The sequence below is a fragment of the Colletotrichum costaricense genome (assembly GCF_030867565.1).
Source record: "Colletotrichum costaricense strain IMI 309622 chromosome Unknown Scaffold_6.1, whole genome shotgun sequence".
In the NCBI taxonomy this organism is placed as follows: domain Eukaryota; kingdom Fungi; phylum Ascomycota; class Sordariomycetes; order Glomerellales; family Glomerellaceae; genus Colletotrichum; species Colletotrichum costaricense.
This window is the reverse complement of record NW_026848235.1, coordinates 1,696,270-1,712,087: the sequence shown is the minus strand read 5'-3', so window position 1 is coordinate 1,712,087 and position 15,818 is coordinate 1,696,270. Positions and strand designations below refer to the sequence as shown.

Genomic DNA, 15,818 nt, shown 5'->3' with positions numbered 1-15,818 from the left:
CATTGTTCCCCTCATCCAATCCCTCTTTGACGTCCTCCCCCCCCCCCCCATCTCACCATCTCTCGAAGCTCGTCCTTGTTTCTTTCCCTAAATTAGCCCGGCCATCGTCCGTCGTTATTTACCCGATTCGCCAATCTGGGAAAGAAGATGATGGCGCCGCGAGAGTTCACGTTGATACATACACAAATCCCGGGTTCTTTCTCTCCCCCCCCTCCTTCCTCGGACCTCTCCCCCACCCATGTTTGTGTCTAGGTATCTACACTACCCTTACCTGTCTCTGATCTTCCCGTCTCTCCAATCCATGTTCATCTTCTACCGCATCTAGTTCTCCCGGCAACCTGCACTACCTCCTCTTCACCTCCATGTAATCATCGGCCCATGCTAGCCTCTTCCAAGAGCCTCCCCTTACTGTCCTTCCCCATTCACCCAACCGCCCACACTAGCTAGTTAGCTAGCTACCCCGAGAATGGCATGCAATATCTAACCGGGGGGGGGGGGGGATCCTCCAACCTCGGAAACCAAGGTAAGCTGGACCAACGCGTCCATCACTGCAGAGTAACGACACACACATCACCACAACGGAGAAGAAGCAGTAGTAGTTAGTTAGTCACTTTGTTGAAATGAATTTCCCACGCGTGTGATGAGATGGCTACTACCCACGCTTTACGCGGCTGTGGCTAAACTTAACAACACCAGACGCCGTGCCGATGCATCATTACATGCTTTGCTTAACCGCTTTGCCAAAACCCCCCCTCCTTCCCACCATTCGGCATCGTTTTTTTTCTCCCCTTGCTCGTCGTGACGTGAGAGCAGTCCATTAAGTCTGCCCCGTCCAGTTTTGACAATGTTGATCAAGCCTTTCCAAATTCCCCAAGCTCCAAGGGCTCACCCCTCAGATTGTTTTCTTTTTTGTCATCGTACACACACCTTTCCCCCCCTTGATTGTCGAATTGCATGATGGGTTCCAATTTTGGATTGTTCGGTCCGACCTCTTGTATGAGATTTCTCTGGTCCAAACGCTCGCAACTACCCCAACCTTTCTTCAACATGAACTTTCCCAGTCTGTTCACTGTGCCTGAACCCCTTGACCCCTTGCGTGATATCGCTTGGCATAGCCCTATTGTTAGCAACCGGGTGGTTGCGGGTGGGGTTCTTCCCCCGTTCTGGAACGTTCGTCGGTAGTTAAGCGACCAGCTGCAGCCTTTGCTATTGATTATTTGGTAAGCGCCGGAAACAGCTACCGGCCGTCCGGTTGTTCGGAGTCTGTCGTCTCAACCGTATTTTAGTGTCCTGCGCTGCAACGTCTGGTCCGTTGGAGCCTCCGACAGCTGCCAGTTTCCGCCGTCCGAACTCAACGTCGTCTCGAGTCGTTCATTGCCCGGGAGAACCGGCTCCAGCAGCTGGGGCATTGTAGGTACCGAAACCGCCATGTTCTGCGATGCCGTTGTCGGTCTTCATCGTGCCGTTAAGCATAGGACAAAGCCTTTGCAAGGGTTAGTATGCGTGCATATGGAACAGAAGTCATGGGGGAAGTGGAGAGAAAGAGAAAGCATGTTGGGTAGGTAATGAGAGAAGACTGTGGAAAGCAAGCAACAGGTAGTGATGATGGCCAAGGGGGCATATGCTTATATGACCCTAGTGCTCATACTGCTGTTGTGCCAGTAGGGCTTGGATGTGTACTTGTTGTACTTGAACTTCTTTGCCTTTGGCTTTGGGGGCTGTTTTGGCTGTCCCTTGGACGATGCCCGCCTATTGGCCTTTTCTTTTGAGCGGTCGCGTATCCTGTGCTTTTGAATCCCGTCGCTTTTTTGCTTTGGCGGGGCTGGTGTTCGCTGGCGTGCCCTCAACAGGAGCTCCCGCTTGAGAACCCAGCGATTGTTTCCCCCACGTCTGAACATGCTCCGGAGATCTGAACTGGGACGGGGAGGTAGAGGAAAAGCAAAGGGAGCAATACTTCTTGTTTGTCTTGATGTGTCCGACTTGTCCACAATTGGCACACTTTCGGGTTGTACCGGTGGCAGCGCGGTCTGCTTCGGGGGACCCTGCGTCGAGCCCACTCTTGGAACGGTGGAGTCCTTTTTGTTGCTCTCGTCCGATGCGTCGCTGCTTGTTTCGGTTGAGCCGTTCAAGCTCCTTATCAATCCTGCTAGGTGGTCAATCAAGTGTTCAGCATCTACGGAAGGATAATGCCTACTCAACCAGACGACGGCGGTCGTCATCAGCGACACCAGTCGGTCGTCCTTCGTAGATACTAAACACGAGATTATGTGAGCGGGGAGCGCATGAAGGTTGAATAATAGACCTGAAATAGGATCGGGAGGGGGGTAACGCGGTGGGAGTTCGTACTTGAAATCCTCCAACTCCAACTCCTTCTTTCTCTTGATATAACGGTCTATAATCACAGGGTCTTCGAGAATGATGACTTTTTGCTCGACAGCACCTTGATCATTGAGAACTTCTCGGGTAATCTTGAGTTTCTTTCGCTGATTCCGGCTAGTCGATGTCGTCAGGCCGGTAATTTGACTCATCCCTTCGTCGGCATGGGCAGGAGTCTGGGCTCGCTGGGGGTTGAACCGGTCATCTTCGTCTGGTGGCAGAGGCACCACGAGGTCATCGTCCTTTTGTGTGCTATCCTCCAGACTGTCTTTTTGCTTGTCCCAAATTTCACGAATGCCTTTTCTGTACATGGCTTCTTGCTCCTTGACGTTGTAAGCGTGGCCGTTGTTCGCCTTCCGTTGTGCGTCAGGGTGTGCTGCCATGGCGTCAGCTGCAGTGGTATGGGATCCACCTTTCTGGACAGTCTCGATGTAGCCGCCCTTCATGGAAGTTCTGATAAAACTGAATCCAAGGCCATGGCCAGTCGGGTCTCCTTGTCCGTGAAGCTTGAGCATAGCCTTGCCAGCACATGCGTCGATGAAAGCCTTGCTGGTTTTCCACGGCGCCATCTTGTCTGCTAGTTTTTCTTCGTTCTTCTCGGCAGCCTTCTTACTACCCTTGGCAGTGCCTGCACCCGTGCGATCGTCGTCCTCATCCTCGGCAACCTCTTCGCCTTCGTCCTCCAGGTTGACGTTGTTAGGGTCGAAACCAGCGTCTTCCAGCATCTGCATACCCAACTGCATACCATCAATCAGGCAGACGTCTTCAGGCTTGATCATCGCTCGTATTGAGTTCTCATCCATGAGAGTCTCGCCGTTCCTAAGGCCCCAGAGTCCTTTCTCAACCTTGGCGTAGGATAGGAACTCCTTGAGCTTTTGCCGGTTTTGAGCGTCCGTAGACTCGGCAATATGTTTCGTCACCTCTGATAGGTTTACCAAATGGTGCTCGTTCCTCCTCATCATGCGGTACGAAATCATCTTGATTCTGTTCTTCGAAGCATTCGTGACTTTTCGAGAATGAGGGCCGGGGACCTCAACACTAGGAAAAGTCTGGCCAACCACGTAAAGATGATCAATCTTGTGCAGGTACCAGTTGGCTCCGTCGACGCCCGTTGAGCTGCGAACACAGAGGAAGTCTGTAGACCGCGGCTTATGCTTGAAGATGGGCGCCCGGTACATTTGGTTGTGCAAAGTAGGCATGGTTTGTCCCACTTCGACCTCGCCAAAGATGGCGAAAGGGGATCTGTCTTCGGGCAAGAGGACGTGAGACTCACCAATCTCCATCTTTGGTGGCGTCTCTTCGTCATCGACCTTCTTTTTGCGGTAGTAGTTAATGACACGGTTTCCCATGCCAAAGTTGGAAAGAACGGGTGGCGTTCTCTCACAGTACTCAAAGAGTACAGCCGTCGAGTTGTCCGTTATGCCCAAGTCCTTGGTGGTTTTGAAGACCTCATGAGCCTTTCCCTTCATAGTCTTGCGCTTATGGAAGCCCAATTTGCTGAACCTGATCGTCTGACGCTCATGCTTGCCAAACTTGAAATGAGGCCGGTGGAATCCATCTCGTCGAATGTCCAGCTTGACCTTGTAGAACGGCCATGCCAGTTTAAGCGCGGGCATACTGTGCTCGACGGCAAGATTCCCCAGAGTTGCTCTGACCTTGTGTTGATGGTTCTCCTTGAGCGCCTCGTACGCATCGTCGTTGGACATGTTGAAACGAGAAGATAAATCAGGTCTCAGGTGACCGTTCGCCATGCGCGTCATCTTCTGCTCCACACGTTGACGCTTGGGGCCACGCTGCGATTCGGCTTCTTCTAGGAGAAGATATGGGTCGTTCAAATCGAGAATGACACGTTTGGAGGCGCGCTTGGTCACATCCTCAAAGGAGTCGAATGATGGTGCGGTGAATCGAGGAATTTCTGGCAAGCCCTTTGGCGGTGGCGGGCGCGTCTTCTTCTTTGGTGGCGGCTTTGGCTCTTCATCTTCCATGAACTCAGCCTCCCAGTCGAAATCAAAAGCGTCATCATGGGCACGCTTGACGGAAGCCGCGGCGGCTGCCTCAGCTGCAGCCTCTTTTGCTTGTTGATCGCGGAAGTCTTGCTCAGCCTGCTCAATACGGATGGACCAGTCATCGCACACCATCTCAATGTCTTGGAGCGTAAAACCCGCCACTGCTTCCGAATCGGATTCTTGCTCGAGATTAAATTCTTCAGCTTCAGCTTCGTCTGAAGACTCTTGCGGAGCGCAAGACATGAGTCCTCTAGACTCGTCGTCGATGCGTCTCTGCTTACGAGTCACAGTCGCGGGTCCGGGGATGCGGAAAAGCTTCTCTTGGTCGGCGGCAAGATCCAGGGTGAGCTTGGAGAAGATAAGGGTCTTTGGCTTCTTGGTGGGCTTCTTCTCGATCCACCGGGCCTTCTTGGGAGGCAAGAGTTCGTTCCATTTCAGAATAACACCCTTCTCCCAGGTCGGCCAGGCCTGCTTGACCAAATCTTCAGCAGTCTCAGCTGGAGCAGGAATCTCGGGATCTTGGTTGGCAGCTTCGTAGCCAGGTTCAGGATCGAAGTTAATGTCGCGGTATTGTGATGGATCGGCGTCGTCGGGATCGTGAACGTGAGGGGCTGGTGACGGCGGACCAGGGACTTCGATCGGAGAAGACGGTCCATCGCCAAACAAGTCGTCGGTGTCGTTGCTTGTACCTCCGTCATCTGTCAGACCTGGAACGGACATGGAAGTGGCAACGTTGCCTTCGCCTTCCTCCTCGTCCGGAAGATCGTCGTCGCTAATATCCTCGAAGTCTTGGGCATCGTCGGCCTTTCCAGACTGGTCGAAAGGGGTATCATCAATAGTGATGCCCAGCTCTCCGCCATTCTGGAGTGTCGCGAGAGTCCGCTCGATTTGCTCTTCGTCCTGAGCATCCTGCGCCTTCTGCGCTTCCTCACTCCGAGGAGGGGATTTGGGAGTGTCGGCGCCCATGTTGTCGATGCTTTGCACAGATATCCACCCTCTGACACCTCCGATATTGTGCGCCGACCTGTGTCTGTTCTATACCATGCCTCGCGTGGTGTCTTCCGATGCGTCGGGGTCAGCGTTCGTTCGTTCGGAGCTCGTGAAGTCGATGGGGCGACGCGTCGGTCGGCTCTGGGGAAGCAGGAGGGAAAGTTCACGTAGAGCCGCAGAAATTTGGGTGACTCAGGTGCGATTTCTGCAGGGGTGCCTGAGGCGTCAGTTGTCAGCCAATTACTTTGCTTCGAAGAAGGCAGCAATGGCCAGTGGCCCGTGCCTGCCCGTTCTACCCCAGGTGGTCATCGGCAATGGGGTTTTTGTTTCTGTCATGGCATACCTAAAATCGACGGTGGAGGATGGTGGTTTTGCTTTCCTAACGCGAAGTTGAACCAAAGCAAATATCGATATATCGGTAAAGTGAAGTCAAAAAAGTCTGCTTGTGGGTGACAATATGGCCAAGCGTGCTTTCTGTGTTCGTAATGGCATTTGATGATGGTGGATGTGGAGATAAGTTGTGTGAGATGGTAAGAAGCTGGTCACCGCGGTAAGTCAACTTTGTAGAAGTTGGAAGCGGAAAGGAAAAGGTTTGCACAAGTAGGTACTGAGGTGCCTAGCTGAGAGAGACAGACAGCCCGAGGTCGTTGATGGACGGGAAAGGTCCTAGGTAAGGTACCTACTTAGACAGGAGAGGAAGAGTGGGTCGTGTTCACTTACACGGGAGGAAAGAGCAAAAACCGTCTCTTGAGGTCTACCTTCCTCAAGGTAAGTCCAGATTTCTGAGCTACATACCTTATATCTAGCCATGCTGACATGCCTACTTCATCTTCGAGTTGTAGTCATCTCCTATGCCTGAGATACCAATCAAGGCATCGTAACTTGTCCTTGTTCAGAGTATCCAGATCCATGGCAGACAAGGAAACTTTTGACAAGCTGCCACCCTTCTGTCCTTTCAAGACATCCATCTCCACATCAATCGCTTTTCTGAATCGCATTTCCCCAGACTCGTTCTTTCACTAATGCGGCATAGCGTCAAGCCAAATATGCTTCACCAATGAACAGGACAAAAAGCCACGTTTAATCTACCTACTTGTCCATTGTCGACTCCAACCTTGATTGCGAGTGGCTGGCTGAGGATCGACCCGCTCCGATCATCTCACGCAATGCAAGACAAGATCTGCTATAACATTCGCAACTCCGCAATCTACACGCGAAGAACCGTAAGCTAGTCGACTCCATCCTGACATTCGAATACATATATTTCCAAATCGCTGCAGAGTAGAAATGCCACGCGAAGATACGCAGCAGTGAACGTTCGTTTGATACGTTTTTGTATTTTTCACAATCTATGTATCTCCGATGAAGGAACAGATTGCATACGCGTACAGATAGCATCCTTCCAAGACGGTTTTAATGCGAGGTAGTCTTTTGACGCCCACCGTCTGCCTCTTCCCTCTGATAGTCAGAAAAAAGCCTTTTGTGCAAACTCCATACGCCCTTTTCTTAGTAACGAGTAACAATGACCCTCCCGCCATACTCCTGCTACCCCTATCCTAACTTTGATCCCCAACGGGCCCTTGAATGACGGCAATCACTTGCAACGCTTCTCCACGATGCTGACACCGTTCTCCTCGTACTCCTTGCGCGAGATCCACATCTGGTGGAAGGTACCCAAGCTAGCCAGGATGCTGCCGCCGATCCAGGCGCCGAAGCGACGCTCGCTGGAGAGACCGGCAGCATGGATCTTGATCTTGAGGCCGGGGTACATGGCCGTAAGCTCATTGTTCAGACGGTCGTTGAAGCCGTTGAGCAAGCTGGTGCTGCCAGTGACAACAATGTTGCCGAGGAGGTTGGGACGCAGGTCGACGTCGACAGCGTTCAGGGCGGCGCGGATGAGCTCGGGGATCGTCTGCGACTTGTTCAGGCGGAACTCCTCGTTGGTGGTCGGGAACGCCGCGGTCTCGTCCCACATGCCCTCGGAGACCTTGTACCGCTGCTCGCGCCACATCTGATTCGCGCCGTTGGGGAACTCAAACACGCGGCCGGGCTGCGTCTTAGCGAACTCCTCGTTTTGCGGCACGGCGTACTTGCCGGGTCCGCGCCAGGTCTCGACCACTGACTCCTTGAATTCCGTAAGGAGACGGTCGTCCTCGTAGGCGCGGAATGAGTCGGTGATGGAGAAGTCGAACTTGCGTTCCTTGAACTGAGCAGGAGCGCCTGCATCGACGGGAGTCTTACTCTCGACCATGTATGTAGGAACGGGCTCGATCTTGGGCTCTGAGGTCTCCCACAGGCTGCGAATCTGGGACGACAGCCACAGGCCACCAACGGGAGACTTCTGGATGGATCGCTTCAGGACCATGCCGTCGTGAATAGCTGTAACCGAAGTGTTGGAGCCGCCGACGTCAATGACCAGGGCGCTCGCCTTGCCAGCGGCAAAAGCAGCCAGAACGGGCGTTCTGCTGAGCCAAAACGCAGGGCAGCCCCAGTTCTCCATGATAATTTCAATGGCCTTCTCTCTAGACTTTGCAGAGTTCCACGGCGCCTCTGTCATCAGGAGCGGGTTCTCTTGCAGGGCCTTCTCTTGCGATTCCACGTCCTCCATGGCCACGTCGACGTCGCCGTTGGCCTCACCTCCCTCGACTTCCTCCTTGGGGTCATCATTCAGGCCGTTCTTGGACGGGTGAGTCGGGCGTCCGGGCTGGAGGCGTGTGATGAGCATGTGCTCCCAAAGCTTGTTGGCGACATCCCAGTCCTCGACAACACTGTCGCGCGTCATGTAGTTGCGGACCTCAAGGTCGGCCCGGGGGATCAGGCACTCGTCGCCGAAGACGGTCGTCGGGGTATCGGAGGAGCCAACGCGGCCGTAGAAGGACGGGAAGACGGACTTGGGGACATCTTCGCCAGCGAATCCGGCGCGGGTGCTGCAGTAGCCTGGGTCGAGGACCAGGGCGGAGACCTCATCTGTTCGCGATGGTAAGATTGGGTCACGCGTAGAGTACAGCTGGCGGTGGGCACTTACCTCCTCCGTAGATGTCGGTCGGCTGGACGGCCGAGGACAGCGGTTGTTGGGACATGATTGCAATTCGACGTGTGAAGCGACAATCCACCGAAGTAATTGAGATGGTTCGAGGGCGGTGGGGTGGGTTGTTGCGATGCTTCGGTCGATTGAAGGTCGCGTCTGGTCAAAATTTGGCGCGGTGGTTGGAGGAAGGTGCAAGGCTGAGAGATTCCAGCCACACCCCACTGTGTCATAGCGCGACACACTGTACGAGCTCTCGGTGAGAGCTACTGACCGAGCAGGGATGTCTACCATTAAATTACAAAATCGTCACATCCCACCATACAGCACTTGAGCATTGGGTCTAAAGAGCGGAGCCTCAATAGAAAGGCTATGCCAGTCACTTTGGCATTTTGAAATATGATTGGACTACGAATCTCGCGCGCAATGGGTATCTCATTTTCGTTTTGACTGTATTCGTTTTCAATTAGTTGCTGATTTCAGGCTTCATGTCACAATATATTCGTCCTCTGACTCGAAATCTCGGCCCTCTCCGTAAAGAACTTCACACGCGCCGGCCAATGGTATGTCCATAACAGCATCCGTCCCCTCGTTCCATATATTCTTCCAGTCGTATCCTCCCCCGGGCAGCCTATGATCTCTCTTATTCCTAGACCTCTTCTTCGGGTCGTCTCTCAGCCGCCCCTTGCTGTCAATGGTCCCAATCTTAGAGGCATCATCCACCACCGTCTCAATGGAGCTCAGCGGCAGCGTCAGAATCTCCGTATTGTACGCCGCGAGCGCGATGTAAATATAGACCCCCAGCATCGTGAGGAAAGCCGGGATCGCGAGCGACCACCAGCGGTTCGGATAGTAGTAAATGCCCAGCGCGTGGAGGAATGGCGAGGGCAGGTAGGACCAGAGCAGGTAGACGAGGAAGGTCAGCGTCGAGAATAGGTACAGGACGAAGCCGTAGTATTCGTAGGTCGGCACCTGCGGCGACGCGCGCGGCACGGGCTCAAAGTCGTCGTCCGAGGCATCGGGCGTCGTCGGTCGCGATGGGCGGAGGAGCGACGTCAGTGACGGCGAAGGAGGCAGAGGGGTTGGCGGGCGACCGTAGAAGGGGGGCGCAAAATAGTTTAAGTTGTGATGCAGGGGTCGCGGGGCCGGTAGCTCTTCGTCGTCGTCGCTGGACTCGGAGGCGAAGGATTGGTTGTCAAAGAGGAGCTCTTCTTCTTCGTCTGAGGATAGAGACATCTTGGGCGAGAAGCCCGATTAGCCCGGCCTCTGCTATCAGTGTTGCGACAGTGGAGTTGTGGTGTTGCAAGAGGCAGAATCGCCATTTCCCCAGGTTGGCTCCAGTGGAAACCTAGAATTGGCCCTGTCCGTCCTGCCCCTGTCTACCTACCTTAGGTAGGTACCTCTCATGCACGGAGTAGTGGGGCCGCTTTCTCCTAAAGGTCGGCGCCGATTAGGTAACTTTTTGAACTTCCTTTCTTCCCGTTCACCAGACCCTTGGTGTCATCTTCTGTAAATCCATCAGGTTACGAAACTCGTATTAGTCTATAAAAAATTCTTCTTTGATAAGTAAACAGTTGGAGTAATTTATGTCAACATATTTTGCAGGTTCTCGTAGGAATCAATATGGCTTAGAGACCAAGAAGGTGACTATAGCAGTGGGCAGCCCAGATCACTTACACAGTGTTTAACTTCAATGCGCCTTGCTTCAATAAAGTCTAGTTGCTTTGAATCAAGAATTGACCGATCAACTATTTCCCCAGTCTTTGCCTTTTGATCTATACCGATTCTGACCAGCCTCTGTCTCTTTCCTCTCTCTCCAGACACATCGAGAAGCAAACTATTCCACCCGTGCCACGGACACACCCATCCGCATCATCTTCTCCCAAACGCCTGTCGAAACCAACCTATTCATAAAGTCAGAAAAAAACTCCGGCAAACACCAACGTCAAACTGGTCAGGAAACGGATACACTCACCTCTCCGATTCTCGTCTCTCCTATTCTCACCTCTCCTCGTGCCCGCCGGCTCAATCCAGACCCGATTCCTCAACCCGTTCCTCACCCTCACCGCCTGCGCCCACGTCAACCCGAACCGGACGCTATTATGCATACTACACGCCACGATCCCGCAAGTCCGGCACCGCAAGTACACGGCGTACGCCCTCGACCGGCAAAACGTGCACGCCGGCGGCTGGACGCGGTTGTTCATGTCCTCCACCTCCCACGACGTCGGCAGGTGATGGCTGCACAGGGGGTCCTCGGCGTGGATCGCGAATACGGGCCAGGCCCGCGGTGCTCCCGCCCTCTCGCCCGGATGCGCGAGGGGAGGTGGTCGGCGTCTGTTGGCGCGGGGTTCAGGGCGCCACTCTCGGGTTTCCGGCTAGATTATGGGAGTTAGTCCTTGTCAATGGATGGTTCAGTACCAGGTAGAGGAAGATAGGGAAAGGAAAGTGGTGTTCTCAGCATACCTCGGTGTTTCTGCCGTCTGGGTAGAACATGATGATGCTGAACCGTCCCCGGCCCTGTCGAATACGAGCTTCCCGGTCCATGTCGTATACGTTGCGCTGATCTATGAATTGTATTTCCCCCGCGGGTTGGAGACCTTGCACTTGCGGCTGGGGAACTCCTACAAACGACAAGTTAGTCCCCCCAAATCTTGTTGATAGCCACAGGTGTGAAAGCGGCAGTCAGAGAGAATTGATACGGCTGGCGTCGATCGAGGACTGTACTGGCGGAGGAGGAAATGGCACAACCATGGGCTGAACCCAAATCGAAGTTGCGCGTGCCCCCTTTTATGAATGTCACATGTTCCTCATCCGATGACTGGGCGTGACAGAGGAGTCACTTACCTGCAGGAAACGGTACCCACAAACCATCAAGATTTGCTTGCGGAAAGGGTTGAGCTTGCGGTTGAACTTCCGGTTGAACCTGAGGCGGTTGAGGCGGCGGCGGAGGAGGAGGGAAAGGAGGGTGCTGAAGTACCGGCGTGGGAACAACTAGTCGGCCATCTTCCCCAAGTTGACCCTGCCGATACGTCGTCCTCCGATCCCTCATATTCACACGGCCCCAACCTCTGCAATTTTGCACACAGCCTCTCCTCCATATCCCGCCGCACGAGAAGCAGAACTCTTCGCCGCATACGCACCTACACGTCCTCTAGTCAGTTCTACTCTCGAAACCTCTTTACTTCACTTTGCTTTCCAGGATAGGAGGAGAGAAAGGGAAAACAAGGGGGAGGCACAAAAACTCACGTCATGTGCGTACACCCGCCCGCACGCTCGATAATCCTCCGACAACTAGGACAAGGCGAAAAATCAAGCTCGTCCATGACATCCATCAACGCCGCATCCTCAGCCTCGGTGCCACACAGCTGTCCCGGATGGAGCGGTCTCCGACACTGCCGACACGTCCCCTGCCCACATGCAAGACAAGTAGCACCACCAGCAGCCGGTATAAACGCAGCACACTCCGGCCTAGCACAATACACCCTCTCCCCGCCCGGCGTCTCCTCCTCAACCCGAACCTGTCTATACAGCCTCACCAGCCGCGGCCGTCCCTCGCCGGCGGCCTGCTCGACGTTTTCTGGTTGTAGGGGCTGACAGCACCGCGGCGGCCAGCCTCCTGGGCGTAATCCCGCGCGGAGACAGCGCCGGAGGCAGCGGGGGCACATTCGGCAGCCGCAGGGGAGGCGGTGGAGGGGTTGTCGTGCCGTGAAGCAGACGACGCATTCCGTTCTGTCGTCGTTGTTGATGTCATTGTCGTCTTCAGCGTCTGAGGTTTCTGCGCTGTTGTTTCGAGTATCAGTCAGAAGGCGATTGCGTTCTTCCCAGCCGATATAACCTCCTGTACCCTCCATGACAACGTTACCGGCGTTATCGTTGGCATCATTATCGTTGGCCTCGTTCTCATTTTCATGAATAATGGCGTCGTCGCCCTCTATTCCCATGACACTCTGTCTCATGGCAATAGCGAGCTGCTGATCCGGGGTAGCCATCTCGAGCGCCCTAACGGCAGCACGCTCGACCTCCCGTTCCGTCGCAAAGCGCAACGTGTCGAGGTTGAGGAAACCATGTTCAATGATGATGTTTGTAATATCTTCGTCGAGGCGTTGAAAGAGGTCCATCTTTGTAGGTTTGGTCTAGTTCCTTTGCGTTCCATGGGGCAAGGTGTTGCTCTATGAGTGTTGGCTATCGTCTGGAGGAGTATCGATGCTGGATGTCTCTCTTCCTCTCTCTCTAACGGGCTAGTAGCACATTGCCGACCCATCGGAGTCACAGGCTGTCAGCGGTGAAGAAGTACTCAAAATGGACATGGAGTTTTCCTTCATTCAGCGTCACGAGGCGTACTGACAATCCAGTGAATGTGTTTATCCATCACTATACGGCCCCAGTCACTCTCAATAAGCACCGTACAGACTCCCTTCAATCCGAAGAATAAGAACCCGTAGTTACATTATATGCACGACACATAGGATAAGTAGCACTTCATGGATTCATAGTGAAGCCACAAGGGGGAGGGAGGAGGGGGAGCTCTCGAACCATGCTTCTTTCGAAAATAAATATGGAGGTCGATGCTGGAATACGTGCTGCAGTAGATTCTTCTTCCTAGGCCATGTTTTGCATATTCAAATCGGCCTCAACTCTGCTGGGCAGGTAAAATGTATCTGCTTGCGGAGCTACTATCCGAGACTCAACTTTGCATATGAATCCATGAGAAAGGCACAAATCAACTAAATCAGTAACAAGATATTGATTTTTCGTCGTGGGGCATGTGATAGATACGGCCAAAGTACCGGGACAGGATTTCCCACTTTCTACTTCGGACCCAAAGCTACTTTCTTAGGCACGTGTACCGTGGTGTCGAGAAATCGTACCCAGTCACAGGTCACAGGTGTCATGGAAAACAGCAAAGTGTCATTGAACAGTGACGGACTGACTTGACTCAAATTGATAGATGACAAAAGAGCTGCCTTGCCCCTGCCTATCTTCTAGACCGGATGAAACCGGCCTTGTTCCCACCGCTCCGTCATACTAAGGTGTTATGCCCAAAGAGGTGGATTTGATATATCATCGACTCCCTTACGCCATAAAAGCTGACTCCTTCGTCAAACCATAATGGGATATTCTCGTCGACATTGACCGTGATATCTTTACTTGCTTTGTCCAAACGACCGCTGCGCTGCAATATAGTGGCAAGACCTGTTTCCGCCAGAATGAACCCCCAGAACCAACCGCCCATCGGTGGCTATGGCCAATGAACCCCCCCATAAACTCCAAACATTGTAAACTCCGACGCTGCTATCCGGGATATGATTTGAAATGACAAAGAAAGAAAAGAGTGGTAATAGTAACATCAGATATAAAGTAGAAGATGGGTATAAATGATCAATAACTGAAGTCCACATTACCCATCTGGGATAACATCTTTGCTTCCGCTTCCGTCGAGCTCGCAGTCGCGCCGGTGTTTGTTGATGTTGCTGAATTTGAGTTTGTTTGTGAGGTTTGCGTCGTTTGTGAAGTGGAATTTGTCTGTGTTTGTTGCAGTTCGTGTTCCGGTGGGGGTTGACCACTAGGCGACCACCCTTCGTCTAGAATCTGTTGGAAGCTCCAGCTGGGTTCGAACCTGGTGCTGTTCCAGGCGTAGTCGACACGTTCGTACATTTCATCAATCTGCTCAAGACTGATCTTGCTGGTCTCGAAGACCATGCACCACACAAATAGAACGGCCAGAATGCAGAAGGCACCCCAGAGGAAGAAGATCTTGGGACCAATATCTGCATAGCCGGGTCCCTGACCAACCATGAATGGAGTACCGTATGCGATGCCAAAGTTCAAGAGCCAGTTGGAAGCGGTCGAAATAGAAGCAGCCTTTGCACGGATCTTCAAGGGGTATATCTCGGACGTAATGACCCAGCACACGGGGCCCCACGATGCTGCGAAGAAGAATATGTTGATGGCGCAGAAGACGATCAAAATGGTTTGCGCAGCCTGCTGTAGGTTCTCTCCGGCAGCTGTAGAGAAGGAGGCGATGAGGAGTTGACAGACTGCCATGCCGATGGCACCGACCATGAGCAGCTTGCGACGGCCCCAGGATTCGATGACAAGGAGTCCCGGGACTGTTCCAACAACATTGATGATGTTGATGATGAGAGCCTTCACGTAAGGGTTCTCAACCCTGGCGCCATCGAAGAAGGACGTGCTGTAGTACATGATGAAGTTGATACCCGTAAGTTGTTGCAGCATTTGAAGGCAACATCCAGTGAGAGTTCTTCGACCAAGATGGGGCGACCCATAAAAGATTTCCTTGTATGAGTCTGGGCCAAGTGTGAGTTCATACTCGTGGTTTGCCACGATTTCCTGGAGCTCGTCGAGTAGGGCGGGATGGGTAATATCGAGGCGACGGAGGCGACTGAGTGATAAACCCGCGGCTTCTGGCTTGCCCTTCTTGACAAGAAAGCGTGGTGTTTCGGGAAGGACGAGGAGACCGAGGGTTAAGACGACGGCCCACACAAGTTGAAGGCCAAGCGGGATGCGGTAGGCGGCGCCCGAGTCCAGCCTTTCGGTCAAGATGTTGACAAAGGACGCAGACAATAACCCAATCGTGATGGATAGTTGGTAGGCGCAGACGAGTGTACCACGAATCCACTTCGGGGCCATTTCTGACTGATAGACTGGGACGAGAACTGAGATAGATCCGACGCCGACACCAGCAAAAAACCTGTGCGTTTGGTCAGCGACGCGTTGCGCGATGAGCCGACACAACCAATCCTTTAAGCATACCTTCCGACCAAGAGCATTGGGATGTCATGCGCGCAGACTTGGAAAATACCGCCAAAGCTGAAGACGCCGGCGGATAAGATGAGCGAAATGCGACGGCCCCAACTATCGCCGATGGGTGCGGCGAGGAGAGCACCGAGGACTGTCCCGGCACTTAGAATTGCGACGATGATGGAGGATTCGGCGGGCGAAATAGCAGGCTTCAGGTTTTCGGTATAACCGGTGGAAAAGTCTCGTCGGAAGGCCGTCATGGAGAGGATACCGTTAATCGTTCTACAGTCCGTCACGAATCAGCGTCCAGGTCTCGGAAGAATCCCCCCACGAACACACGAATATGAGCACCAGCGCCATCGCGTTCTTTTCCTCGTCTCGTTCGTTTGTCGTTGACGGTGGTGCTCGATCGTATTGCCGCGTTGCGCATAGGGGTTTGCGTGTGCTTACCCAGTGTCGTAGCCAAAGAGCAATCCGCCTGAGGCGACGAACAGACCGACCATGATGGCCGGGGCCGACGAGCCGGCGACATTGTCGGGCTTCTGCCAGCCCATGGCTATCGCCATGGTGAAGGGGGGTTTCGGCTCGAGCAATCCAGAATGGAAGCGTTGTACTATGAGAGGGCGAAACTCTCGAGGGTCGTCGAGAATCGAGGT

At 53.5% G+C, this 15,818-nt stretch overlaps 6 protein-coding genes across 6 annotated transcripts; all 6 read right to left on the bottom strand.

Annotated features, from left to right (window-relative positions):
- Nucleotides 1–1,625: 1,625 nt before the first annotated feature.
- CCOS01_06774 (transcription initiation factor TFIID subunit 1) lies at nucleotides 1,626–5,348 on the bottom strand (the record flags this gene model as incomplete). Its single annotated transcript, XM_060454942.1, has 1 exon — nucleotides 1,626–5,348. The coding sequence occupies one exon, from the start codon at nucleotides 5,346–5,348 to the stop codon at nucleotides 1,626–1,628; it is 3,723 nt and encodes a 1,240-aa protein (XP_060314642.1).
- A 1,618-nt stretch (nucleotides 5,349–6,966) lies between these two features.
- Nucleotides 6,967–8,452, bottom strand: CCOS01_06773 (actin-like protein 4; the record flags this gene model as incomplete). The annotated part of the gene is made up of 2 exons (XM_060454941.1): nucleotides 6,967–8,339; nucleotides 8,398–8,452. The coding sequence occupies 2 exons, from the start codon at nucleotides 8,450–8,452 to the stop codon at nucleotides 6,967–6,969; spliced, it is 1,428 nt and encodes a 475-aa protein (XP_060314641.1).
- Nucleotides 8,453–8,883: 431 nt separating this feature from the next.
- Nucleotides 8,884–9,633, bottom strand: CCOS01_06772 (uncharacterized protein; the record flags this gene model as incomplete). The annotated part of the gene is made up of 1 exon (XM_060454940.1): nucleotides 8,884–9,633. One exon carries the CDS (start codon nucleotides 9,631–9,633, stop codon nucleotides 8,884–8,886), a length of 750 nt encoding a protein of 249 aa, XP_060314640.1.
- A 636-nt stretch (nucleotides 9,634–10,269) lies between these two features.
- On the bottom strand, nucleotides 10,270–11,449 carry CCOS01_06771 (uncharacterized protein; the record flags this gene model as incomplete). The annotated part of the gene is made up of 4 exons (XM_060454939.1): nucleotides 10,270–10,301; nucleotides 10,373–10,775; nucleotides 10,864–11,021; nucleotides 11,245–11,449. The coding sequence occupies 4 exons, from the start codon at nucleotides 11,447–11,449 to the stop codon at nucleotides 10,270–10,272; spliced, it is 798 nt and encodes a 265-aa protein (XP_060314639.1).
- A 483-nt stretch (nucleotides 11,450–11,932) lies between these two features.
- CCOS01_06770 (IBR domain-containing protein) lies at nucleotides 11,933–12,518 on the bottom strand (the record flags this gene model as incomplete). The annotated part of the gene is made up of 2 exons (XM_060454938.1): nucleotides 11,933–12,180; nucleotides 12,245–12,518. The coding sequence occupies 2 exons, from the start codon at nucleotides 12,516–12,518 to the stop codon at nucleotides 11,933–11,935; spliced, it is 522 nt and encodes a 173-aa protein (XP_060314638.1).
- Nucleotides 12,519–13,779: 1,261 nt separating this feature from the next.
- Nucleotides 13,780–15,728, bottom strand: CCOS01_06769 (glucose transporter rco-3; the record flags this gene model as incomplete). Its single annotated transcript, XM_060454937.1, has 3 exons — nucleotides 13,780–15,112; nucleotides 15,175–15,444; nucleotides 15,613–15,728. 3 exons carry the CDS (start codon nucleotides 15,726–15,728, stop codon nucleotides 13,780–13,782), a joined length of 1,719 nt encoding a protein of 572 aa, XP_060314637.1.
- Between the last annotated feature and the right edge of the window lie 90 nt (nucleotides 15,729–15,818).